Below are 27,521 nucleotides of genomic sequence, written 5' to 3' on the forward strand. Positions count from 1 at the left end.
TCCTTTGTCACTGAAACCTTGAAAATCACTTTCTTTTATATGTGGAAGAATTTTCCTCCATGATCAAACTAGTGAATGTGGCTTGACTTCCTGCCAGGAATCAGAAATCCTATGTATTGCATCTGGAATTGTCAACTTCTTCCGGAATGCCACCAAGATCATCTTGATCAACCAGCATTCCTCAGTAGAACAGCACAGTAGTACCATTTTACCAATGCATTTCATCTTGGTCCATTCGCTACATTATGACAGTTACATTAGGAGGTAAAACCAAACACACTGAGATTACCGTCAACTCCAAGAATCCTGTAATCATGATGTGAAGGGGTGTTATTGAGTTTTTTGTGACAATCCTTTGTCTTCAAAAAATTGTGTGTGGAACCCACTTTTTTAAAATTTTGCTATCGATCCATGCTCCTTTTTGGTTGTATTGATGTACAGGGAGATCCTTAGCTGCAGTATCCTTGAATGCTCAGACTTTTTTTTTTATTATTTTCCAATCACTAGTACTGCAGTTTCACTTTGTGGTTACCAGAAGAATCATCAGTGCATAAAACAGTAATGCGCTCTTTAGACAGCTTATACCCAGGAGCACAAACTTCATTCTTTAAAGCAACCACTTTTGTCTGCATTATAAATTTGGTCTGGTGTGAAATTCTGTCCTTCCACAAATTTCTAGAACTTTTGCCAGAAGGACTCAACTGCTGCAACATTTGAGCTAAGCTACTCTCCTTGCACAATAAGTTCACAAATCCTGAGACACTGTTTGAATCTGCTTAGCCATCCAAATGAGGCATTAAATCCTACCTCTAATCTTAGAGCATCGTGAAAAAGTTTAGCTTCACATTAACAAATGCCTGAAAATTATAAGAACAGATGAAAAACACCAAGAAAATAAACAAACTGTTACAGGACAAATAATGTTGAAGATGTGCCAAGTAACTGACACTACAAGTGCAATGGGAGAAGGAAGGAATGGAGAATAATGTGCAACATCCCAGTGTAAACAGGATTATTTAAGCTGATGCACTAACCAGATTTCATATGAATGAAAAGGATATCAACAGTACCCTTTTCAAATGCTCCAGCTCAGGATTGGCCTCAGAAGAAAGAGTACATTAGCTTAAATCCTGCATAACAACTGACTGTGTGATAGTTGTGAGTCCAATGGGTGCACATTTATTGACTGATGACCAAATGTAAAAAGCAATACCAAATTTCTTATCAATTTTATGATCACTTTAAAAACAGTCTAATTGATTTTCTTCACCATTATGATACTGTGGATGATGTGTAGGTCCAGTGCTTCATACCAGAACGTTCAGCAAGTGGAAGTCAACAGGCAAAGGCAGTTTTATCTGCTGTGAAACATGCAAGCCTTTTCTGGAGTACAAAAGGATTAACTTGCAACAGATAAAACAGTAACTGGTGAATATGTTTCATCAGATCAATGAAATGTGGTTTTGCAGTGGAAAAACTAAGTGACTTGAAATGGGTGTGTTTCTGAAAACTCTAAAGAAATTTATTCCTGGAATGCTTCTGAGTTTAATGAAGAAATTCTAGTAACTATCAATGGGTGTCTTCCAGAATCACATTTCAGGAGTGTAATCTACTCATTGAAAAGTGTTGGAGAAGGTGCATTGGCTTTAAGGGGGCCCACATAAGAAAATATGTGTTTGTTTGATCTAAATAAAATCTCTTGTTTATGACTTCCAGCCTAAGTACATTCACTTTGTCCTTGCACAGTAGCTTCTACTAATAAAGGAAAAGTCACAAAATAATAGTAACTTGAGTAATTCAGCACATGGAGGAATGAATGTTAATAATGATATCCATGACTCCACAGGAAGTGAATGTCATGCCTCTTGCAATGTTGCTTTCAGCACAGAAAGACTCTGAAGAGTCCAATGAATGATACCTCAAAAACACTGAAAGAAGAGGACTATTTCAGACTTTTTTCCATTCTCTCACTACTTACCACCGTACTACTCAGTGTACAGTCAAATATGTATGCATCATGAAGCAAGCATAGTTTTGCACTACTGGTTGCATGTGATTATGTGCAGTGTGGTACTGTTAATAAGTTACTGAGCTTTTCAATCAGTTGCTCTACTTTTTCTTTTATTTGTTGATGTTTATACGAATTTTTCTTAATTTATAGAAATCTTATGTTAATGTACAGAACCATTCCATGAAGCTTCAGTTTTAGTGAGGTGCTCATTCTCATAATTATCATCTGACAGTTTTTTTTTAATGATTAAATCCATTGTCTTGGATAGTTCTCAAAATTTCATAATAACTATTACACATAGCAAGAAACAAAGACCAATTGATCTTACTGATTGAACCACTTTTTGAATCTAGGGCACACAAGTGTTCTCTTTTGTATCAGGCAAGTCCTACATTTTCTTTTTGTGCTTTGTAATTCTGTTAGTATTTTGTATCAGCGTTCAGCATGGACATAAGAAATAACAGGTCAGACTACAGTATACAGCACATTCAAATGAAAAATTGTAAGTAATGATTATTGATCATGCATAAGAAAGTCAGATAAGTGAAAGTTATAGCGAGCATTCAAGACAGATTTGTAAATAGCAGATCACCATAAAAGCCTATTGATTTAATTTGTTTAGAAACTGAAAATGGGTTGATAATGGCCAAGAAGGGACAATAGGGGATGTTGAGCAGACAAAAAGCTGCAGTGCTGTAGTAATGTGTATGTTTGTTGTCACTTTGTTAGCTTCTAGGTAGAACATTGTACAAAATTCTAGCAATTATTTCAGTCTTGTTTATGTATATGTCAGTGCCTCGGCTTGTAGCATTTCCATTGTTTGCTCTTCATCCTTTCAGTTCACACTGATGAGAACACACAATAAAAGTTAAGAGTGCTTTCACAGTTTGACCTAACCAGTGAATAATATGGTTTATAATTTGTTGTATATTTTAGAGCATAACACTACACTTTGTGGTACTGAGTTTTGATCGCTACTCACGAGATGACATTATTGGAGAAGTGTTCTGTCCTCTGGATTCTGTGGACTTGGTACAAGCAGAGACTCAACAACTGACACTTTGCCGAGATATTCATCCAAGGAGTCTGAAGGTAAGTAAGGGGAGACAAGTATGTAACACCACCATAGCTTTGCCACATCAATTTTCAGTTGGTGGACATTTTTTTAGATCATACAGTAAAATTCAGAGTATCACACGTGCATTTTATACATGTTACAGCTAGGTATAGAAAATAGGATAACATGGATCTGAAGCTGGTAAAATCTGTCTTAGAACCTAGATACAGTACATCATAACAAAGAACTGATAAACAGCTGAATATTTCAAAAATGTACAAACATATGTATTCAGTTTGCAGAATAACCATAGACAATGCTTCATAAATAAAAGCGAAGTCCATCTGGTGCAATTCTCTTTAATTTTATTGCAGTACGTGCAAGACAGAAAACCAATAATAGCATATTTCAGACAGTATTTATCCGGTATTGCATACTATATGAAGACATTTCGTTGACTCTGTATTTGCATGATTGAAGAATTTTCAGTTGATTTTGCTCTTAATTTATATTTTAATTCTGACAAATGTGGTGTATAGGGTTATCCATGACTGTGTTTATTTTCTGTTCATTCACTAATGAAGCTACTGATTGGACAGAATTTTTCAACAAAGTATCATTCTATATTTCTGAGTGTTTCCATTTAAGTTTTGATGAGCATGTGTTATCAGTAGACAGATGTCTGGGCGTAACTTATGTTCAGGAGACAAAAACTAAAGTATTGTAGATGACAAATTTTAAAGACTTCTCAAGTGCAGACTCCTTTTGGTGTTAGTATAAAATGCCCTCTGGTAGAACACACAGTCTCAGATTTATGATGGACTGCCTGATGTCTGTGATAGTGTTGCAAGATAACAAATGAGAAGTCTGCTCAATTTGCAAAAAAACATTTAAAAAACACCATGTCAATCAACAAGTAGATATCAGTGCCTTTAACGTGGTACTAAAATAAATTAGTAATAATCCGAATCACAGAATCATTCAGAAACCACTGGTAAGAGATTCTAGGCATACAACAGTCCAATACAAGACTTTCTCATGGGAAGTTCTCCAAATGGTAACAGTGTAAACCATTATTTAGTAGCCAATGATGTGGAATGTTATAAATCTTCATATTAAAGTAAGACTGAACAAACTAGTTAGAAATAGGAACTGAGTGGGCTGGTGTTGTAGTTCAGACTGAGGGCTTGTTTTCAAGGAAAGTACCACATTCTAGTCCTGATCTGGCCACCCTAATTTAGGTCTCCCTAAATTGGGTAGTTCCTACAACAGACTGCACTCTACAAATAGATCACAGTAGACTCTTATATGTCCAACCTTCTCAGAATCTTCCCAACAAGTCCAAGTCTTCCATTTGCGATACCTACCACTAGTTTCATTAACCTTCCGGCAGGCGTGTGCTTTTTTATTGAACAAGTGGTGCATTTTGTTCGCCACTTTCGCTGCTCAGTTGTATAGTTATTTTCATGTGCTCTCACACTAGTATTGATATTAAATAGTTTATTGTTTTAAGGGTAGATATAGTATCACTCAAAATCACATTAATAGTATCGAAATAACAAATTTTATTGTGCAATTAATACAAATAATTTATTATGGGCACAGTGGAAAATACTAAGAAATAATGTTACATATCTAGCCAAGAAATGTCTATACACTGTTGCTCACTTACAGTGGGAAAGAATGTTTCCTCGTTTAACATGGCTGTTAATTATACTTTATTTAGGAAAGTTGATATACATCTAAACACATAAATGACATAGTTCTAAAAAATCTATATTTTGCAGTCAGCATTCAAAATTAATATACTCATAGTGAATGCCTACAGAAACCATATTAAAACAGCTTACAGACAGGCCATGTTCACCACTTAAGAATTTAAGAAATGTCAAAACCATTACAAGAAACACACTTTATTGTTGATTTAATATTCTTGACCCTTCCACAAGTAACACAGCGACCCCATTTCTTAGCCGAATGCTTCTCAACTTGCTCAGGTGTTGTCTGGTACCTTTGAAGGAACAGTGATATGTCCTTGGGAAGGCTCTGAATTTTGGCTCTTTCTATTAGATGTTCTTTCATGACGTCATAAGCCAAGTTCTTCAGAATCATGCTTCTCGTAATCTTTCGATTTTGTCCATTTGAGTAAAAAAGGATCTGGGCATTGATACGAGCAATGTCCATTAGAGCAAAAATCATTACCAAAGGCCACCTTCTCATTATGTGAGCCACAGAACATGTGCCACACATCTGGCCAACTGCATCGACGCCACCGTTAGTGGCGTTATCACAATCTCTGGCTTTCAAAAATCTTCATTGATAGTACCTGAATTATGCATTGTTGACGGCAACAAAACCACCTTCTTTGACTACTGACGCCACCCTTAGTGGCATTGTAATCACAATCTCTGGCTTTCAAAATTCTTCATCGATAGTACCTGAATCATGCATTGTTGATGACAACAAAACCTCCTTCTTTTAGTAAGTACATAACTAACATCAAATTGTTTTTATATCTGAAGAGGGATGAGCCACGTACTCGATTTTTATTAGGCAGGAATTCCAAGGGAATTTCTGGTGTATTCTTTCTGAGTGTCCCAATACACGTAAGCCTTTTACCTAACAGCGACATAACCAAGGTGCGACTTGTATACCAACTATCCATAATTATATTCCTGTTGGATCCCTCTATATGACTCACAAGTCTGTGAATTATTTCCAACGCTGAATTTGAGACTGCATAATGTCCTTTGGGTTGCTTTCCACAGTATACCTCAATGTTGCTGATAAGAAATGTTTTCACATCACAAAGTGCAGATATCTTAATGCCATATTTGGCAGGTTGGTTGGCGATATATTGCACAAATCCACAATGACCATGAAAAGCTTGAAGCTTCTCACCATTGGTTACAAACTCATCCAGAATCGAAAATACTGTGGCCAACTTATCAGATCTTCTCTCCTCTCTTCTTTTATGCTTTTATCATTAAAATGAATACAATGTAGAAAGAATAGAAATTGCTTGTAGCTCATCCCAGCTCTTCTAATTACGATTCCTGATCTACCAGTATTCCACTGTTCCATTACATTCGTGCGGTTCGCTTTCTTCATTCCAAAGAGATAAAGTAACCCAAGAAGTGCCAATATTTCACTTCTTGTCATTTCTTTTTTGTCTCTTTATCTCTCTGATAATCAGAAAATTCTGGTTTGAGCTGAATATATTTGTTTGTAGATTTCACAATAGTATTGATCATTTCCATGTTAAGTACCTTAAGGAATCCAGAAATCTCAGTTGTTACATCCCTGGCAATAGCCTATTTCCAGGGAAAATTTTTGCACTGTTTCTCCTTCTTGTTCCCCCATATAGAAGTTTTATTTCTTCCCACAAACCAATCACCAATAGAACCTAGTTGACAATTATTGTCTTCATTTCCGTCTGACGCACACTCTTGTTCACTTTGTGTCATGGTCACTATGAGTAATTACCTCCAATTCTTCATCAGTAACATTGTCCAATATTCAGGGTGTTTCAAAAAGAATATATGTATTTCAAATGCATATATTTATTAAACTTTAACACATACAAATATGAAACTTTACACACATATTTAAGAACCTCTCAAGTTCAGATTACAGATTTCAATATATTCTCCATCAGCGTACGAACAATATCACATCAATACTCAAATTCCTCCCATACTCGGACAAGCATGTCCTTCGTCACTGATGTTATGGCAGTATGGATCTGGTTCTTCAATTAGTTTCATTCAGATATTCATGCACTTGGTGACTCCAGAAGGAGCGTGCCCCGTCATGTTGAAAAATGAAGTTGTCTTCGTGCAGCTTCGGAAATAACCAGTTTTGTACATAGCGAGATACTGCTGACCATTAGCTGTGTTTCCATCAAAGAAGAATGAGCCATAAACTCATAGACTTTTTGCAAATCTCGTACATGTTCAATGGCTGCATGGTAGGTTCTGTAAGGCCTCAAATTCGAACATTATGTTTGTTTACATGACCACTAACACGGAAAGTTGCTTAATCACTGAACACAATGCATCGTGCACAAGTGTTGTCATTGTCAATAGCATCTAGAATCTTGTTGCAAAATGCCGCATATTTGTGTTTGTCATTAGGGCACAGAGCTTGTAACAGCTGTTAACTCGTGCGGCTTCATAACCAACAGACGTCTCAAAACATGCCAAATTATTGTTGTAGGCAGTTGTAAGTCCTGACTGGCATCACGAGTTGATTTTGAAGGACTACATTGGAAAGCAGCTTGAATTCGTGCAATATTTTCTTCAGGAACATGAGGGCGGCCAGGACTCATTCCTTTACATACACATCCTGTATTTAGAAATCTATGTATCTGTGTCGATACCATCTTTGAATGTTCCACACATTTGGAAGATCAATTTGGTACCTCAACCTGAAACGTCTTTGCACTGTATATCATGGAATTGCACTTCACAAGTTCAAGAACACAGAATGATTTCTGCTGCGGAGTAGCCATTTTAAACACATGACAGTTACCAAGCAAAACAGAAGACAACAGACATCTAGCGGCTATTAATATAAACTAGACCATGGATTCATTTCCCCAATAGCTGAGTCAAGGTGCAGCGATTGATAGTTTGGACAAAATAATACTTTCTTTTCAAAACACCCTGTAGTGTCGACATTTTTTGTAAAATCTGGATCTTCAGTCAAGAGGCATTCGAGTTCCTCATTAGTTAAATGCTTTCTTGCCCTTAAATGAAAATTTATGCTGAACATGGGCTATAGGAATGTTGTTGGTAAAATAACCACTGTGTTTGAAGATGTAAAAAAATACTTACATAACCAGTTGCATGGTGCACTGAGTGCACCAGAACTGACAGTGTTACATCAAATTCTCTGTTTAACAAATTCCTGAGCACCAACAATTAGTGCACTACTGACAACAGTCATCAGAACAATAGTGAAGGAGTACATTGAGTTTCAAAGGTCTCCATTGTTGCCAACACATTGGATACATCGATTATATAAATTTGGCACACTCTATGAGCCGGCATGCCTGCTCAAGGGTTAAGTTTGTCTTCTTATTTATTCAAAATATTTTATATTTATCTACTTTTAAATGAAATACAGTTCAAACTGTTCTGAGTTCAGTTATGCAGCAACAGTAGATAACAAGTATAGCACTGCACCATTTTGGTACCTGATAAATATTTTATGTATATTGAAAATATAAGAAATTCTACTCTGCAAGTGGCAGCAGGAGTACACACTAGTATTATAGTTTGCAAGCTTTCGGAGCGAGTGGCTTCTTCTTCTGGCAGATAGGATGAAGGGGAAGGAAGAGGGGTGAAGGAACAGGACTGGCAAGGTTTATGAAAAGGGGTTGGGTTCGGAAAAGTTGCTCAGAACCCTAGGTCAGGGGAGACTTACTGGACAGGATGAGAAGGAAAGACTGATTGCTTGGGACTGCACTGGATGAGATTTGAGAACCTGAGAGAGGTGGAATATAGGGTAATATGCAAGACAGAATTACTTCTAAAACATTATGCGTGAGTCAACAAGAGCACAAAGCTATGTGCATTCTATGTGATAGAGGTGGGAGGGGGATGATGAAAAATAGACAGATTATTTTCTGACCTCCAAGAGGCAAAATATCAGTACTGCTAATAGCCACCTGTAAAAATAAGAGGCACTATCCTAGCTTTTAGAACTTATAGTTCCTTCCTTGAGGTGGAGAGTTGGGATAGGTGGGGAAAATTAAAAGGGAAAGGAAGACTGCTCAGATCCTAAGATGAGAAGCCCGCATCTGTTTTGAAAACAAGGGGGGTCTTTCACTACCATCATCCTCTAAACAGTTGGGACTATCTCATGCTGTGGCCTGAGTGACCTGCCATTCCTTTTAACCTTCTCCAGCTGGGTCAACTGAAGAGCGGGATACAACTCATCGGCTTTGACCAATGATGTCATAGGTAACTCATAGATATTAATGTCTCTACTTTCGAGCCGTTGTTGTTGTTGTTGTTGTTGTGGTCTTCAGTCCTGAGACTGGTTTGATGCAGCTCTCCATGCACAGTAAAGCTGATAAATCAGTTGTCTACTATGGATAAGCGCCACCATTGAAACTTGAAATAAATGAATGTGTTTTTAAAAGACAGTGCTAGGCACTGCGTAAGATGTTTTTCATTTGCATTGATTTAAATAATTCGCTGTTTCCTATTCATTTGGTACTTAATTTCATTCTTAGTGAGTTTGAGATAATTTGGAAGAATAGCTTTTCATTTAGAAGAATTTTTAGTTTTTCATTTTCGTTTGTAGGTATGGATTTATCTATTCCCGTGAATATGAAAGACTTAAGGAGGCTTTGGCCTTAGACATGATGGCAACCATTCAATTTTTGCAAATATCTTGCCTCCTTGCTGATTACGTTCGATGTCATGAGTGCAGTGAACATATGCACCTGATAAATGGGTCTGCTCATTTTACTCACGATTTATTCATATGGAGGTGTAGCAAGGATCGACTACTGGGTTCAATTAGACTAGGAACATGGTCTGAGAAATCAAAGCTGGCATGGAGGGATATAAAAAAAGAACATAATGTTGGTGTTTGAGCTATCTTGTGTAGTTGTGTGTGCATGGATGTCGAGTGAGTGAGTGCACCGGTTTGGACTGGTATTCATTTTGGAGGGAAGTTTGTGGGGAGTATATAAAGTATAGGGGGCCTTTGGGGGGGGGGGGGGGGGGGCGCTGGTATTATAGTCAAAATCGATGAATCTCATTTTGGCAAGACCAAGAACAACAGGGGGGAACCTGCAGTGGGATTATGGGTTTTTGGGGAGGGGGGGGGGGAGGGCTGTATTTCAGGTCCAGAATGTGATGATGCAGTTTTTAAAGTAGTTCCTAATCGAACAAAGAAAGTGTTGGTGAAATTAATGGATGATCATTTTGCAGAGGGTTCTGTAGCCATTTCCACTGGTTTTTCTTTGTACAGGGATTTGGGGAATAGGGGTTTTCAGCATCTTGTCGTTAATCATAATATTGAATTCAGATCTTCATCAACTGGGACTTGTACCAATAGTGTAGAATGTTGCAGGGAGGGAGAAACGATGCATTTCAACACTACAGATGAATATTCATGGGGGCATTGTGTACCCAATGAGGATGACACGGCGCTTGGATGGTCCCGATGGGCCACTTGTGGCCTGAAGATGGAGTGCTTTTTTTAAAATGTGTTGGGCAAATGCATCATCCAAAATTTGTTAGTTAATTTCAGGTTGGGATGGCAGGTGGGGAGGGTAACTGATAGTCAAGGAAAAGGGTGGGTTTGGTCAGGATGGTTAAAATATTAATTTGGATTTTTTGGGACTGATCCATCATTCTTCATTTTCTTATGTTAGGTAATTTTCTTATGTGGATTTGTTCATTATTTTACTTCATTTCATTGCTGTGAACTTCTGGGTTTATATATTTGTATGTATGTGTGTATGTTTGTTTTTTTGTGATATTGTGTTTCTTGTGTACGTATGTGATTTTCCTTGACATCTTTCAAGGCGAGCTTTGGTTTTTTCCGGAGAAGTTTGGGTATGGTAATTTTAGTTTTCTATTTTCATGTTGTACCAAATTTGTCTATTTTGATGTATGTCTTTGTCATATTTCATTGTTCTGCATTAAGTATGGGTTCATCAGCTGCAGTGCAGTATACAAATTTTACAGTTGTTGCTCTTTTCCACTTTTGTAGTATTAGTATCACTACAATTTTTTCTGATCTATACTAGCACTACTGAAGGCAAGAAGACTGACATATGTAAACTTTGTATCCTGTACTTCTGTTGACATATACAGATCAATTGAAGTACTGGACATTGGTGCTGGCTAGACGAAAAAAGCGACATATGTAACACTGATACCATTTACCTTATAGGTCAACTGAAGAACAGGATACAAATGTTACGTATGTTGCTGTTTTTTGCCTTCAATAACATTAGTACCCTATTCTCCAGTTGACTTATATAGGTCAACTATAGTACAGGATACACATGTTATAAATGTCGTTATTTCCCATTCGCTAGTACTAGTATCCTATTCTTTAGTTGACCTATACAACTCAACTGTAGAATGGTATACAAATTTAACTGTTGTTGGTTTTTTGTCACTGCTAGCAAGGCTATGATAATTTTCAGCCAATACCATTAGTATCAAAAGCAAAATATATTGTATCATATACTTCAGTTGGTATGGGGCACAAATTTTACGGGCGTCATTTTTGTCCGCTCTCATGTAGTTGAACTGAGGTACCTATATAGGTCAACTGAAGTATGGGATACAAATATTATGTATGTAGGTCTTTTTGCCTTTGCTAGTAATACTATTTACATAAGAACAGAATGCTAGCAGCAGCAGAGGCAAAAGAAACAACACCTGTAAAGTTTCTATCCCGTACTTCAGTTGACCTACATAGGTGAAAACACAGAAGTAGACGTACGTTAAATTTGTATCCTGTACTGCAGTTAAGCTATACAGATTGACTGAAGTTCGAGATACAACTCATATATGTGTCAACTGAGGATTCCATGCTACCGTTACTTCTGTCCCTTTTTCTTTATTTTTTACTGAAGTGCTAGGACTCTAACAAGTTATATCCTTAACACTATGTTCAAAATATTACTGGATGTGATATATGTTTACCATCTGTTTTCTCTCTTACGCTCCTTTGTTTATGAACACTCATCTTCGCTGTTAAATCTGCGTAATATATCATATCTGGCAAATTCTGACATCATTAGTCAAAGCTGATGGGTTGCATCTCGCTCTTTAGTAGTCCCCTCCAACCTATCTGTCTCTCCTCCTAATGAAAGACCTATTACTGCTAAAAGGTATGTTAGTGTGGCATATTTTCATATAGTGTGTGCCTATCTACACACATTCACAGAGGCACAACTCACACACAAATGGCCACTTTTTAGCTGTGTTGCCCAAGATGATATGTAATTTCATAACACAACAGCCAGTTAAAGTGCACAAAAGCCTGACACAAACATATTAAAGTTCACTCTGTCAAACTGCTTTTCAATTTTATCTTTAAAATACTGGTCTTATCGTTAGTCATCATTGCTGGAGATCTTTCCATGTTCAAACTGCCTATGGCAATTTGAAATTTTCAGAACAGGAACTCACATCTATCTCTTTGTTAGATTGTCATACTGCAGTAGAGCACAGAGATCTGAATACAGCTTTAAAGGTCTCCTTTGGAAGATTCATACCAGTGTTTAGTTTCCTTTTGAAATGCTTTGTTCATTATTGTTACTAACTTTAGCAAATTATGTTATTCATAGTGCCCTCAAACAAAACATACAAGTTGTCAATCTATAAACATATTTTTTCAAGTAGAGGGGCAAAAAAAAGTCTAAATGTGATAGAAATATCACATAAGCCAATCTTCTTGTTCTCCTGCAACTGAAAAATAAAAAAAGACTGACCAGAAGCTACTTCCAGGAGTCAAAATTCCAATAATTACTAACAGATACATTTAAAAAGATGCATAAACCCATCATTACTGAAATTCAGAACTTAAAAACATATTTTAGCTGTTGTTAGTGAAGACTACCATACAGGGAAAACAGAAATTTAGACATGCATATACACAGTTAATTACAAGGGTGGTTTGAAAAGGTCTCGGAATGGAATAGAAAAAAAGTACTTTCATCACTGAAACTTTTTCAATGCAGTCTTTTTGTAGATTAATGCACTTGGCCCAATGATGTTCCAGAGCCTTGATCCCATCTCAAAAATAAGTTTCCTCCAGGCCTGCAAAATAGTAGTCAAATGCCGCTATCAATTCTTCATTTGAAGTGAATCTTTATCCACCACGAAAAATGTTCAGTTTTGGGAAGAGATGGAAGTCTGACAGAGCCATATCAGGTGAATAAGGCATGTGTGGCAACAATTCAAACCTTAGTTCATGCAATTTTGCCATGGCAACTGCACATTTTTGATCCAGCATCAAAAGTTGCGGCACTCATCTTGCAGATAATTTTTTCATTTCTAATTCTTCAGTTAAAATGTGATATACCCTATCAGATGACATCTGGCAAGTGTGATCAATTTCACATACTTTCCATTGGTGATCCTCCATGATGGCCATTTTGTGCACTTTTGCAATAATTTCTGGAGTAGGGATACATCTTGGCCAACCTCTGTGTGGATCATCATCTAAGCTCTCCTAACCATATTTAAATTCGTTTGTCCACTTGGTAACAGTTGAATATGAAGGAGAAGAGTCCCCCAGTGTATTCTGGAAATTGGCATGAATGTCCTTTGCTTTCATACCTCTCTGTATGAAGTACTTAATCATTGCTCGAAACTCAATTTTTTCCATCTTCACAAATCACTACGCAGGAACAACAACAGCACCACGTCAACACCACAGCTCTCTTCTACAAGGACTGATGTGGCGTGTGTTTACATGCAAAAGTCCAATGAATATCACATGGACAACTCGTTGTGCTAGTGCTGACCTCTAGTGGTGATTCTGAGAACTTTTCAAATCACCCTCGTACATTCATGAACTGTTGACTACAATTAACAGAAGTAGTTAATAACAACATGAGGGAAAAGATAGATTGCTAATCACCATAAAGATGGCATGGTGAGTTGCAGACAGGCACAACAAAAATACTATTACATATTGAGCTTACGGCCAAAGAATCCTTCAGAAATGGAAACGCACACACACACATCCATTCACAGAAGAAGCACATCTTATGCACACATGACCACCATTTCTGGCAGCTTGTACTGGAAAGTAGCTGTCATGTGGAACAAAAGCAGGAGTCTGGAGGTAGTGAGGAAGGGTAAGGGATAGCATGATATGGGTGGGAGGAAAGAAGAGTGCTGTTTGGTGGAACGTGCAGCAACTAGAAGGAGGCATGACAAGACTGCCACCAGGTGCAGCATCAGGGGGCTGTGGGGCATGGAAATGGGGGGAGGGGGGGATGGGGAACAGAAGAGGAGCAGTGAAAGGGAAAGATGGATGGGTACATTGGCAGAGGGCAGCACACAAAGAGGGTGAGGGGATATAAATAAGGAGGAAGTGATATGAAAGAGGCGACAGGAACTGTCGAGTGGAGAGTGTGGGGACAGTAGGTTAGCTTAGGTATAGTAGGTTACCTATGGTAACCTACTGTCTCTACACCCTCCACTGAACATTTTCCAGCCTCTCTGACCTATCACCTCCTCTCTATTTATGTCCTTCACCCTCTTTGTGTGTCGCCCTCTGCCAATTCTCCACTCCTTTTCTGCTCCCCATCCTCCCCCTGTCCCTGTCTCATAGCTTCCCAACACTGCACCTGGTAGCAGTCTTGTCATGGCTCCTTCTAGTTCCTGCACACTCCACCAGACAGCACTCTCCCCTCCCCCATAGACTGCTATCCCTTCCCCTACCACGCCTCCTTCAGATTGCTGCTTCCATTCAATGTGACAGTTGCCTACTGGTCCAAGCTGCTGGAGATGGCAGTCATGTGGGTGGGAGATGTGCTCATTTGTGTGAATGAATGAATGTGTGTGTGTGTGTTTCCTTTTCTGAAGAAGGCTTTAGCCAAAAACTATATGTGTAACAGTCTTTTCCTCGTGTCTGTCTGCAACTTAATGTGTCACTTTTATGATGAGTAGTAACCTATCTTTTTCCTTATATTGTTGCTATTCCAACCATAAGTAATTAATAGTTGTATGTCCACCTGACTACCCATTGCATTTTATATTACTCTAAATTATCTTATGGTTATAATAGAGGGAAACATTCCACGTAGGAAAAATTATCTTACATAGAAATGCAATAGGCTTTTCACTATTAACTTCACAATGTGTATTTCAGATACGTGCTCAAGGTCGAGGTGAAATACTTGTCTCCCTGTGTTGGCAGCCAGCAGCTAACAGGCTAACTGTTGTAGTACTCAAGGCACGAAACTTGCCAAAGATGGATGTTACTGGACTAGCAGGTAATATAGTTGGACATTCAGAGATATCTTTTCTGATAACCACACACAAGTATGTGCATGCACATCCAAAGTTTTGTACCAGTTTTAAACGAAAAGTATTAGTATTATAATTACTATCATAATGATCATCATCACTGGTCCACTGGATCATAAACATACTGCATATATCATTAATCATAAACCTGAGGCTGTACATTATTTGTTTACGTATGCACATTCTATTTCATGGGTTCATAGCTTTGAAAAAATTGGTGTGTACTATTATGTAGCATGCCATAATTCCACATTTAATTCATAAATTGCAAAGTGGAACACTTGTTACTGTTATACATCACCAGAATATACTATTATTGAATAAATGGAGCAGTACTGTATATATGTCTTTACTTTTTTACATCTGTGATAGACTGTATAGTATTAAGAAATTCATTGTAGAATTTTATCCCCACATGATAGGTTCCATTTTGCAAGCACTTGTGTTTGTAGGCGTAACATGAAGATTGTCTTGTTGTCTGCTGCAATTATTCTGAATATGTGAATGAGTTTTCTAATTTTCCTTATTAATCTTGTGTTTCTTGGTGAACTGTAATGTTTCCAAGTTGCAGATACAAGGCAATGGAGGCATGTTTAACTTTTTTCTTAAAAATACCACATAAATCTCTAATGTTCGTACCAGCTATGATTTTGATTGCCCTCTTTTGTACTTTGAAAGTACTCAGTAATGCAGAATAGCTGTAAATTAAGTTTCACTGTAACCATTCAGACTTTTCAAGATATTTCAGACTGATCGACACAAGAGTAACTTGTTTCCTTCATTATTACTTTTTACTTATATGAAGGTGTAAATCATTGCATGGATCTATAACAACTTTCTTCTTTCTTGTTGCTTCTGTATAGTGTGTTACTTGCTTACTTTAAGGGTACTGAATTTAATACACCAATCAGTAGAACATATGTCTCATCAATCCTATTTTCTCTCACACAAAAGCTCAGCAAGTATCTGTTAAAATGTTTGACATACTAATTAACATGGAAAGAGATTGATATTATACATGATAAATGAGACAATATTTTAAAAAAGCACAAGTTAAGTCAAAATGTGTTTTTTATCATTCACATGTCTTAGATATTTTACAAATCTGATTTCTGAATCATTCTAATATTGATTAACTATACAATTATTAGTACTTGTGATTTACATTGTAACAATTTTTCTGAAAAATCAGTTTCTGGGTACCTCGTTAATCCAGTTTCAATGCATATTATATCACTGAAAGAACCGCCTGTTTCATCGTTGCTGTTGGTATATTTTTCCCATTCCGTTATGCGTATGTTGCTCATGCAAAGTCCCAACTATACAGTGACTGGTCACCATCACTCCTTCCAATAATTATAAATAAAATGTAGCTTCTATAACAGCAGCAGTCACATATAACAATGGAAAGTAATTTTACTCTTTGAGGAAATACAGATCCTCAGCTTCCACGCATACTTGATACAACTGTTACTCATTTATTCTACGAACTGACAGAAGTCAAGCACTCACTGTAGAGTGGACACCTTGATCTCATGAACAAGAACTTGAATATAGTAGCTTAGATAATGGATTAAACTCTCCTTAAGAGTAAATGGACACATAATGCACTCAAAGCTACATAATGTACCACTGTAGACCAGCTGGGGAGAGTGGCTGCCTTTGGTGGACAAAGTGGGATCAACTTATGAAGATGAAGGGAAAGGAGGTAAAGACTAAGAGAGGAAACACCAGCAGAGTAAAATGATAGAAATGCAGCACCAGAAAGAGATGGAGCTGGTGCAGCTAGGGCTAGTTGTATTTTGTGCAAGAGAAAAACAGAGAAAGGGGTTGGGGGATGGGAGGGGGGTGAGGGTGATAGGATAGAAGAGCAATGTACTATGAGATCTCTGAGAAAACTGGATGAGGATTTGTAGACATAGAAACTAAAAGTGTGAGAAGGTGGCAAGGGACAGAAATAAGTAGTGAAACACACAAAACTGTTTCCGTAAGAGATGCTTAAACCAATGGATCAGGTTTGACAGGCATAAATCTAAAATATTTTCTGAATCTCTGTGTTTCAAAACTTCCAAGTAATTCTTTCTTTGTGATAAATGGGAAGCCGTGAAGTAGATAAGGGAGGAATACATGTACAGTCACAGCAAAGAGGGAAAATCCCTCAAAAGACAGGATCAGAAGAAATACAAAACATAGGAAATGACTAAATATGAATGATTCTGGAATTATTCCCATATTGCAGAATAAAGATAGGAATTGTGATCTACCTTTCAGACAGAATACTGAAGAAAATTTCCTTCATTAATGCCATGAAATGAGATTCACAATACCAAAAATCGTCCCAGTCTCACATTATGTCAATGAGTCAACCCTTATAATGTATCTTGGTGTAGGTACATTGCCTTATGCAAACAAAGTAACCATCTGGTAAACTGTTTTAGTTTTACAATTCGGCCTAACCTCACACAAATTTAATCATTAGCAATTTTGACTTAGTATAAAGTGATCAGATGATTTGGACATTTTACATTGTAACTCATCGACTGAGGCCCGGAGGGGCACTCACAGTGTAATGTGCATCTCTTCAGTATCATTACATTTCAACTTATTATTAGTTTCAAATGAACCAGTAATGATACCACATGTGAGGCTTGAGTTTAAATGTTTCTAAAATGTTCCTATCTATTCCTGTCCATCGTTCTTCCTCGTGAGAACCAGTTGCATCATAAAATCTGATTTATATGTGGAGTACTCCAACGAGGAGTATGGGTATGGAGACTATAAGACTGTTTTGTGTGTAATTTTATTCAGAACTCTCAACTCAGACCTCTCCTAATGATTGCTCCATTTGTTGCAGTACCATTTCCACCAAGTATCTCAAAAAGCCATCTTGTACCTCTCGCAACTTGATAGGACATTGTGATACATGCACATCCCATAAAGCTATAGATATTTCCACAAATTTTTCATAACTTTAGTCTCCTGTAATTTCTTCCTCTTCCTTCTGAGATGAAGTCTCCAGTTCCATAAAGGTCCAAAATGCATGTTAAAATCATTCTTCAGTTTTTACTAGACAATCTTGCATTATCTAATAACTATGTCATATAATTTTCATTATTTATACCCACAATGAGATTGCTTTTATTAACTGTATGTACTATATTTGTGGGATACAAATTTGTGATATAATGAATATAACAATAATTTGTTGGATACAAATTGGTATCCATTCAGTTATCAATCACAAATCAGAGGAAGCTAGTCCACTGTTAAAAATAGTATGTTGTCATTGAGAATATGTTAGAATTAGAGAGATGATTTATATTGTTGGACTGGGGTGAGACCCCAAAGACAGCAGAGGAATTGGCCCTTCCTAGTTCAGGTTGGTGCACTGCTTCCTTGTCTGGATGTGGGTGGTGGTGACTGGAACCACAAAAGAGACCATTAGAAAAACATCCCACAGGGACCAGTGAACAGCAACAGTGTAGCCAAGCAGCCCCTAGCCGGGGATCAAACACATGAGCCACGTGGGAGGGATGTGCCACCAGAAGGAAGTCACCTGGCAGGTGACCCAGCGATGCGAAGATGCCAGGTTATCAGCATATGAAGTCCAGTTCAGGTGGACACCTGCAGCTACTAAACTCAGTCCATGGAATGTGGCTAGCTGCTTCATCTGGTACTACAGTGGGCTTCATCTCAAAGTTAATGGCTGGTGTAGACTGTGGCATTTCGTATGCCATACACACCTGGATACTGTCATGAACAAAGAATGTTAGCAAGCACCTGAGGACATCTGATAACATCCAAGAGTGAGGGTCTGATTTTGGGGGTATATATGTGAGTCAGTTAGTTAGTATTTCTCCAGTGGCAGGACTCATAGCAGGCTGGAGTGCCAGCATGGCATCATAGGGCAGCAATGACTTCATTCTCTGGTTTTCTTGTTTGCTCAGCTCCTCCAGAGTTCTGCTGTAACTGTGAGATTTCTCAACTTCACCTGTCAGAGGCACTGGTTGGTGCCTTCTGTGTTGACAGTGTCTTGAATAAGTACTCTTGCACTCTGAATACACTTACTTGTGCAACAGTGTCTGGACTACAAGCTGACTACTGCTTTCTCCTTTATGATATCAATCTGTTGATTGTCGTAAGACAGTTCATCCCACCAGCGGAACTGTGTCACAACAACATGCACTAAAAATAACAAAAATAAGTGCCTATATGCATGAAAAGTATTAAAAATATGCGCTAAAATTCTGGAATCATGCTCTTTAAAGTAGGTACATAAGTTGTGCATCTAAGAGAAGAGTCTACACCAAAATAGGTACCGCTTATCGATTCAAACTTTCATCTCTGATTTTGGGCATTATCAATAATTATTTCACCTTATTAACAACAATTAGTGCAATCTTACAATATATTCCTTTTTTTCTCTTGATTCTCTGGGATATGGCTTTGAATACATTTTTAAAGTTTGAAATTGTTCTCTGTGTTTCTTATGATATCAAAGGGTACTCCTTAATAGAGCAATGTTGCTAGCAGAGTAATTCACCAAATGTTTCTCTCATTCTCCCACTAATATAGGGCAGATATCATGAATTGACTGAAAAATATAATTCTGCTTTCCTTATTTATTATAACAAAAATTGTGTATTCAACACCATCAGGTCACTACTCCTAAATTCTTGCTTCTAGCCCCCTCTAAAAGTCCTAGAAGCCTGTAGTAAGAATTGTGCAGCACCATCTATAGTTTCATTAACTTTTTCTAATTTCATTTTTGGCATTTGTAGTTTCAAGAGCTTCCCATAAAATTTTTGTGTTGTATGACAATAAAACAAAAAACTGAAATTCATTTCCTTTTAGCACCTCCTCTTCTGTGGCACTATTGCCCATGGAGTCAAACTGACAGATCGTTTTAGCATAGAATTTGACACTGGAGTTTATTTTGGCACTTTATTTTTCTGCGGAACAGGGTACAGATGGGTCTTTTTTAAAAAGTAACACACAAGCAGTCTTTAAAAGTGTGAGACTTCTTATATTTCAGGACATAAATATGCAACCTTGTCAAGTGTATTTTGTTTTTATTGTTATTATTATCAACTCAGAGAATAAGGTAAATTTGGCAGAACATGCATTTTATGCCTTTTTAAGTAAGTATGCACTTAAAAATTAAGAAATGAGACATACAGAGATTACCCTAAAGAGTTACTCTCTTATTTATGTTCATTACTCTGAAAAAATGTGAAGTTATCTTCAAGAGAATTGTATCTGAAACCACAAGTCAAAATGAAAAGTAAGAAGTTCATTACAGCTAGAAAACAAACACATTCATGAACCACTGTTTGTCAAAGACAATAAAAAAATCTGAATGACAAAGAATTTTGATTATCTGGGCTTCATAAGAAACAATAGGATAAAAATAATGAAAATTTATAAATTACAAACACAAATTAACCTTGCAAATTCAAATATGAGAAATGCATTGAAAGATTTATTATTATTATTGTATTATTGTTATTGCTATTAGACTGGTGAGCAAAACTTAAGAACAAATATAACTTTTACAAGATCTGTCACTGCCATATAACATAACTTAATGAAACTTGGACATAGAGAGAACTGTTACAGCATAGTACTGATGGTAACTGAAAGAAATATACAATGCAACAAGCAGAAAGGATACTTTTATTCAAAGTCAATAACTACAATGAAGTCATTGTGATTTATGATGGCTCCCTGGACATTACAAAAGGTACAACATGCTTCTTAGTGGGGTGTGTTTACCATGCTCTGAAATGTGTTCCCATGCTAGCAACAAGGCTGGTACAGAATTCTTGTGGCAGGGCTTTCCATTGTTGACAACTGCTGGATGGTCGTTGGTGCATGTGGATGTGCAGCAGTATGTTTCCCAATGCATCCCACATGTGTTCGATGGGATTTAAGTCAGGGAAACAGCCAAGTCAGTCAATTTGCCAAATATCCTCTTGTTCCAAGAGCTCCTCCGCCAGCACTGTTTGATGTGGTCACACATTGGCATCCATAAAAGGTGAAGTCAAATACAATCCTGAACACATGCACATGGAGAAGGAATATAGTGTCACTATAACATTAACTGGTGAATGTACTGTGTTCAGATTTGGAGGTCATTATGCCCATGCAACATTATGCCACCCCACACCATAGCACCTGGACCACCAAACTGATCATGTTCACCAATGATCATACATGTATTGCATGTTGCCACCTATCTATATATGAAGGTACAACCAGAATCACTACTCACATTGAATCTGTCCTCATCCAAGAAGAGCACACATCTCCATTCCTCTTTGGTCCAGTCCCCAAGTTCTTTGCACCATCGCCAACAGTGCCACCAATGTGCGGGTGTCAACACAACAAAACAAAACACAACACAACACCGAGGTCATTGGGCAAAGAGACCTCCCTGATGCAGTCAATGTGCCGATGTGGAGAATATGACGGTGTGTGTCACAGTCATATTAAATAGCAGCAGTGCCTGTGGCTCAGAACACTCCCTCTGCATGTGAAACAATGCCGTGAACAATACCAAACTCCTGTGCTACATTCATCAAACTTCATCCTTCTTCAGTTTCTTGATGGTTCTTACCCATGTGAAGTCATTCAAAAGTTGTCCCCTTGCCATGTTGTAATGAAGGGCACCACAACAGTGCACCGTAATTGCTCACTGAATGGCACACATTGACTTTTGCCATTCCTCCAACGGCCTCATGTTGTAAGGCCAGCCCCACTTGGTGCTGCATTCACACTGACCTTCTGCCACATGACATCCAGCTTTCTGTGCATGACTGGGAGACCTCTGGCAATGTGCTTCTACACTTTAATTCATTTCCACCAAGTTGATAATATGTAAGGTTACTTTATCTATCTCATCCTTATGTTTTGCAGAACAGTTTATTATTAGTCACATAGCATAACACAAATATAGCCGCCGGATTGATCTGATTGGGTACAGACATGACACAATAAATGTTCAAGTTGGAGGGGGAATTGAACCATTTCATCTCACCACTCAAGTAGTGTGTTTCACATGAAAGCATTTGTGGCTGATGCAATATTGGCACAATGCGTTGATCACCTCTTGTGTGTGTTTATTTGTGGGTGGGGGGGGGGGGGGGGGGGGATGTGGAGGTTGTGGAGGAGGGGCATTTGCTGTGGCTTTGAGGTGACACCCTGGTGGAATCCCTTTAGGCAGATCATTGCAGTTGCCTGCTGTGATTATCTTACAGAGATGGTGTCAGCTTACTTCTTGGGAGCTTAGATAAGACAAGGAAATGCAACTGATTGCTTATTAAAACACTGGACTGCAAGGAATCTATAGGCTGAAATGCTCCCGGAACATAAAGTGTAACACTGTGCAAAAAAATAAAACAAATAAAGCATGAAAATCACTTCTTCTCAGGCATGTCTAAGCCTTCTTCTCACTTATCAATCAATCATTATCTTCACAACTGTCTCTCCTCTTGCTCACAATCTCATTCCTTCTCTTGTCTCTCTATCTCTTTGACTGATTCCTGTTGGGGCTGCCCTTGCCCAGCAGTTTCATTCCTTGTCCCCCACTCTGTCCTCCAGGATGGTGAATTTCACATCAGATCATCTTTGTCATTGGTGCACTCAATTTGCAATTTCACCCAACGAATTGTCAACACTGCATTACCATGCCTCCCAGTCTTTATATAGAGTGACAAAATTATCAACCTTGTGAATCAAAAAGTCTCCAGGCAGTGGATGGCATGCATCATAGGAACTCCCATGTTGTTGTCAGGTTGACCCTTTATTGTTGCATCTCTCAGCATTGGCTGCTGGCTAACCATCAGGTTCTACATCAGATTTAGTCATGGACAGAGCTAGGAATTACTTCCAGTTTTGCATTCCTGAGTTGCCAAAAAGAACCCAGCAAGATACCCATTCACTTGTAAAAGGAATGCCTGTGCTTTGTCTAAATGTTACCAGGTGTTGGGACTCAGCTGTGTCTCTCTTACTGTCTGTCAGCTTTAAACAGCAAACTTTTCAGAGTGAAGCAAACACTTTAGTTACATTATAACTGTCTGGCTTTTGGGAAAGTCTCAGTGCAGGTGTAGCCTAATTGGAGCCCTCTTTTCCTGGGTGCCTGGTGGCAAAGAGTTACATTACACTGATGATTACTTCTCTGGATGTCAGTTGGGTAATATGATTATTAATCAGCTGATGCCCTGAAAAGATTTGAGGATTAAATTTATCATCTGAATATTATAGTCTCTATTACACGATAAGTGGTTGAATTTTCCACAAGAAAGCAGTCTATTCCATTTCTGTGTCTCAAGTTAAAATGCGAAGTTAAAAATAAATTACAATAGTGTAATGACCATATTAAGTAATGCTTCTTTTTCACTTTTCAGATCCCTATGTAAAGATGTACCTACTGTACAACAACCAGAGGATAGCTAAGAAGAAGACACATGTGAAGAAAAGGACCCTCAACCCAGTATTCAATGAATCATTTGTATTTGACATTCCAGCAGGAGCAGAAGGGTTGGATAACATTAGCTTAGAATTCTTGTTGCTTGATTGGGATAGAGTAACAAAGAATGAGGTGAGTAACTGCCACTACACAAAAACATGCATATGTCTTCGAAGCATCTTCATCAATCCTGAACCATCCAGGCTGCTTTATTAGTACAAAAACTATACAACAGTGCAGTAATGACTTATCTGTTGTCAATTTTGTTGTTTGATATTATGAACAAAATTCTGTCTAGGATGATCGTTTTGAGGTTTTCAGTGTAGAATGTTGTGATATGGGTTGCTTACAAAATGATGTGAGTAGTCTTTAACAATGCAGCAGCAATTGGTTTTTCCCCATAGTTAGCTGCTGGTTTTCGGAAACCAAGACGCTGGAGCAGTGGCCAAGTGGCATAAAGTCTCTGTTAAAATCATAGTCAACTTGTGTGTGCTTATGTTTTCAGATCATTCTTTTTTCTAAGATAATGAAAGCTGTCACAGAATCTAGATACTGGTATCTTATATAACAGACATGTGTGTTGTAAGTTCAAGATCTGGAATTTGATGTTTATGAATGACCAAATCCAGCCAGTTTGCATGGTGAAAGCAATTCCACTGAAGCACACACACCCCCTGCCAAGAACAGTGTGATGTTTATGTCTTTCACAAAGAACATCACTTCATTATAAAGTTGTAAAAAAAATAAAGACAATTTACAAAGAAATGTACCATCTACATTCAGAGTCAAACACAGGCTATTAAACATAAACTGTCTGTGGAGTGTAGCAATCTGGTGCCATACTATGGTTTAAATAACAGTCGAGACTGTTTGTTTATTCGTTTATTGTGACCAGTTTTGGCTTATGTTAAAGCCATCCTCAAATTTTTGGGTCCTCTGTGGCTGGTACTGGCACTCCTCAGTTTTTGATGTGATGCAGTGTTTGATTGTGGTGCCATGTGAAAAATCAAGGAGCCGCCAGCACCAGCCATAGAGGACCCAAAAATTCTGAGGACAGCTTTAAAGTGAAGCCGAAACTGTTCATAATAAACAGATGTTATTGCAATCTCAACTGTTATTTAAACCCAAGTATGGGCTATTAAAGGTCTTAGGCATATACACCATCCAAATTTTTTCCTTGTTTCACAATAAATGAAAAACAATATACAATATGATGCAGGTAAGACAGGACAACACAAATATATGAAAAACGAGTAAATACTTTGAGTTACAATTTGGAAAAGTTTTAATGGACAGTGTGGCAAATTTTTTTGATGTACTCATGTAATTCTGAAAATTTCTAGCTGTCGAATTATGTTGCCAACATAGTCCTTTTTTTAATTATTTATTTTCCTGTGGCATTCAAAGGAGTCTTCAAAGAGGACAACAATGACATAATATGCACAACAAAATCAAATAGTAACATCCAGAATGAGATTTTCACTCTGCAGCGGAGTGTGCGCTGATATGAAACTTCCTGGCAGATTAAAACTGTGTGCCCGACCGAGACTCGAACTCGGGACCTTTGCCTTTGGCGGGCAAGTGCTCTACCAACTGAGCTACCGAAGCACGACTCACGCCCGGTACTCACAGCTTTACTTCTGCCAGTATCTCGTCTCGTACCTTCCAAACTTTACAGGAGATCTCCTGCGAACCTTGCAGAACTAGCACTCCTGAAAGAAAGGATACTGCGGAGACATGGCTTAGCCACAGCCTGGGGGATGTTTCCAGAATAAGATTTTCACTCTGCAGCGGAGTGTGTGCTTATATGAAACTTCCTGGCAGATTAAAACTGTGCTAGTTCGAGTCTCGGTCGGGCACACAGTTTTAATCTGCCAGGAAGTTTCATATCAGCGCACACTCTGCTGCAGAGTGAAAATCTCATTCTGGAAACATCCCCCAGGCTGTGGCTAAGCCATCTCTCCGCAGTATCCTTTCTTTCAGGAGCGCTAGCTCTGCAAGGTTCGCAGGAGAGCTTCTGTAAAGTTTGGAAGGTAGGAGACGAGATACTGGCAGAAGTAAAGCTGGGAGTACCGGGTGTGAGTAGTGCTTTGGTAGCTCAGATGGTAGAGCACTTGCCCGCGAAAGGAAAAGGTCCCGAGTTCGCGTCTCGGTCGGGCACACAGTTTTAATCCACCAGGAAGTTTCATATCAGTGCACATTCCGCTGCAGAGTGAAAATCTCATTCTGGAAACATCTCCCAGGCTGTGGCTAAGCCATGTCTCTGCAGTATCCTTTCTTTCAGGAGTGCTAGTTCCGCAAGGTTCGCAGGAGATCTTCTGTAAAGTTTGGAAGGTAGGAGACAAGATACTGGCAGAAGTAAAGCTGGGAGTACCGGGTGTGAGTCGTGCTTTGGTAGCTCAGATGGTAGAGCACTTGCCCGCGAAAGGCAAAGGTCCTGAGTTCGAGTCTCGGTCGGGCACACAGTTTCAACCTGCCAGGAAGTTTCAAATAGTAACATGATTACAGTGCTGCAAGCCATCATTTATCATCAGGAAAAAATGCCTCACAAACATCTGCCCTATCATACCACATGTAAATGAACACATAAATCAGGTATGCTTCAGGTTTGTGGACGTCATATCAAGTACCCAAAATTTTGACCTTGACCACTAATATGTCCTACAAAGCAATTGTGAACAGATATTACTGCACACTGAATTTCATCTGGACTTATCACTGCACAGGCCCATGCTACATGGGATTTCATCTCTTCAGGAGTTATCAATGTTTCCTTGTAGAACTTTGCCTTAATTTTTCCCACAGACTTAAGTTTGGAGGCATTAAATCTGGTGAGAGTGCTGGCCATTTTGTGTTTCCTGAACAACTGATCCAACACTCTCTAAATATTCTCATAAGTAAGTATGTGATTATTTGTGTGGAAAGGACAGAACATACGTCATGTGTTGGTATAATATGGACTGTCTTATGTTCAGTGGCATGTCTTCCAATAGCTATGGCAGCATATTTGTTAGCAACTGTAGATACTTGTGGCTATTTAGAGTCCCAGAATCCCATCAATAGGACAGGTATCAATGATGTATTTCTTGAAAACCCTCCATGTTGACAGACCAAGGCCATTACTTATCTGCTTCTCTCAGCCAGTGCGGATTTTCAGTTGACCAACAAGCCATGCAATGAGGGTGGTTTGAAAAGTTCTCGGAATCACCACAAGAGGTCAGTGCTAGCGCAATGAGTTTTTCACGTGATATTCATTGGACTGTTGCCTGTAAACACGTGCCACGCCAATACTCTTGGAAGAGAACTGTGGCAGTGATGTGGTGCTCTGTTGTTGTTCCCACATAGTGATTTGCGAAGATGGAAAAAATTGAGATTCAAGCAGTGATTAAATACTTCGTAAAGAGAGGTATGAAAGCAAAGGACATTCATGCTGATTTCCATAATACACTGGGAGACTCTGCTCCTTCATATTCAACTATTGCCAAGTGGACAAATGAATTTAAATTTGGTCGGGAGACCTTAGATGATGATCTGCGCAGTGGTCGCCCAAGATTTGTCACTACTCCAGACATCATTGCAAAAGTGCACAAAATGGTCATGGAGGATCACCAATTGAAAGTGTGTGAAATTTCTCACACTTGCCAGATGTCATCTGAAAGGGTATATCACATTTTAACTGAAGAATTGGAAATGAAAAAATTATCTGCAAGATGGGTGCTGTGACTCTTGATGCTGGATCAGAAATGCATGCCGTCATCTTGGCAAAATTACACAGACTAAGGTATGAACTGTTGCCACCACACATGCCTTATTCACCTGATATGGCTCCGTCAGACTTCCACCTCTCCCAAAGGTGAAAATTTTTCTTTGTGGATGAAGATTCAGTTCAAACGAAGAATTGATAGCCAGGGTTGACAACTATTTTGCAGGCCTGGAGGAAACTTATTTTCGAGTTGG

The 27,521-nt window shown here is 38.4% G+C and overlaps 1 protein-coding gene and 1 non-coding gene across 2 annotated transcripts in view; one reads left to right on the forward strand and one right to left on the reverse strand.

The window, feature by feature from the left end:
- The window catches only part of LOC124623021 (synaptotagmin-11), a 183,551-nt gene that overhangs the window by 138,118 nt on the left and 17,912 nt on the right, over nt 1–27,521 (forward strand). The window contains exons 7-9 of the mRNA XM_047148811.1: nt 2,948–3,103; nt 14,937–15,060; nt 23,503–23,696. Of these exons, the coding sequence (XP_047004767.1) occupies nt 2,948–3,103; nt 14,937–15,060; nt 23,503–23,696 (474 nt within the window). The remainder of the gene's footprint in view (nt 1–2,947; nt 3,104–14,936; nt 15,061–23,502; nt 23,697–27,521) is intronic.
- On the reverse strand, nt 25,099–25,173 carry Trnaw-cca. The gene has a single exon. It is a non-coding gene; the product is annotated as a tRNA-Trp (tRNA).

This window comes from Schistocerca americana, chromosome 7 (genome assembly GCF_021461395.2).
Source record: "Schistocerca americana isolate TAMUIC-IGC-003095 chromosome 7, iqSchAmer2.1, whole genome shotgun sequence".
Taxonomy (NCBI): domain Eukaryota; kingdom Metazoa; phylum Arthropoda; class Insecta; order Orthoptera; family Acrididae; genus Schistocerca; species Schistocerca americana.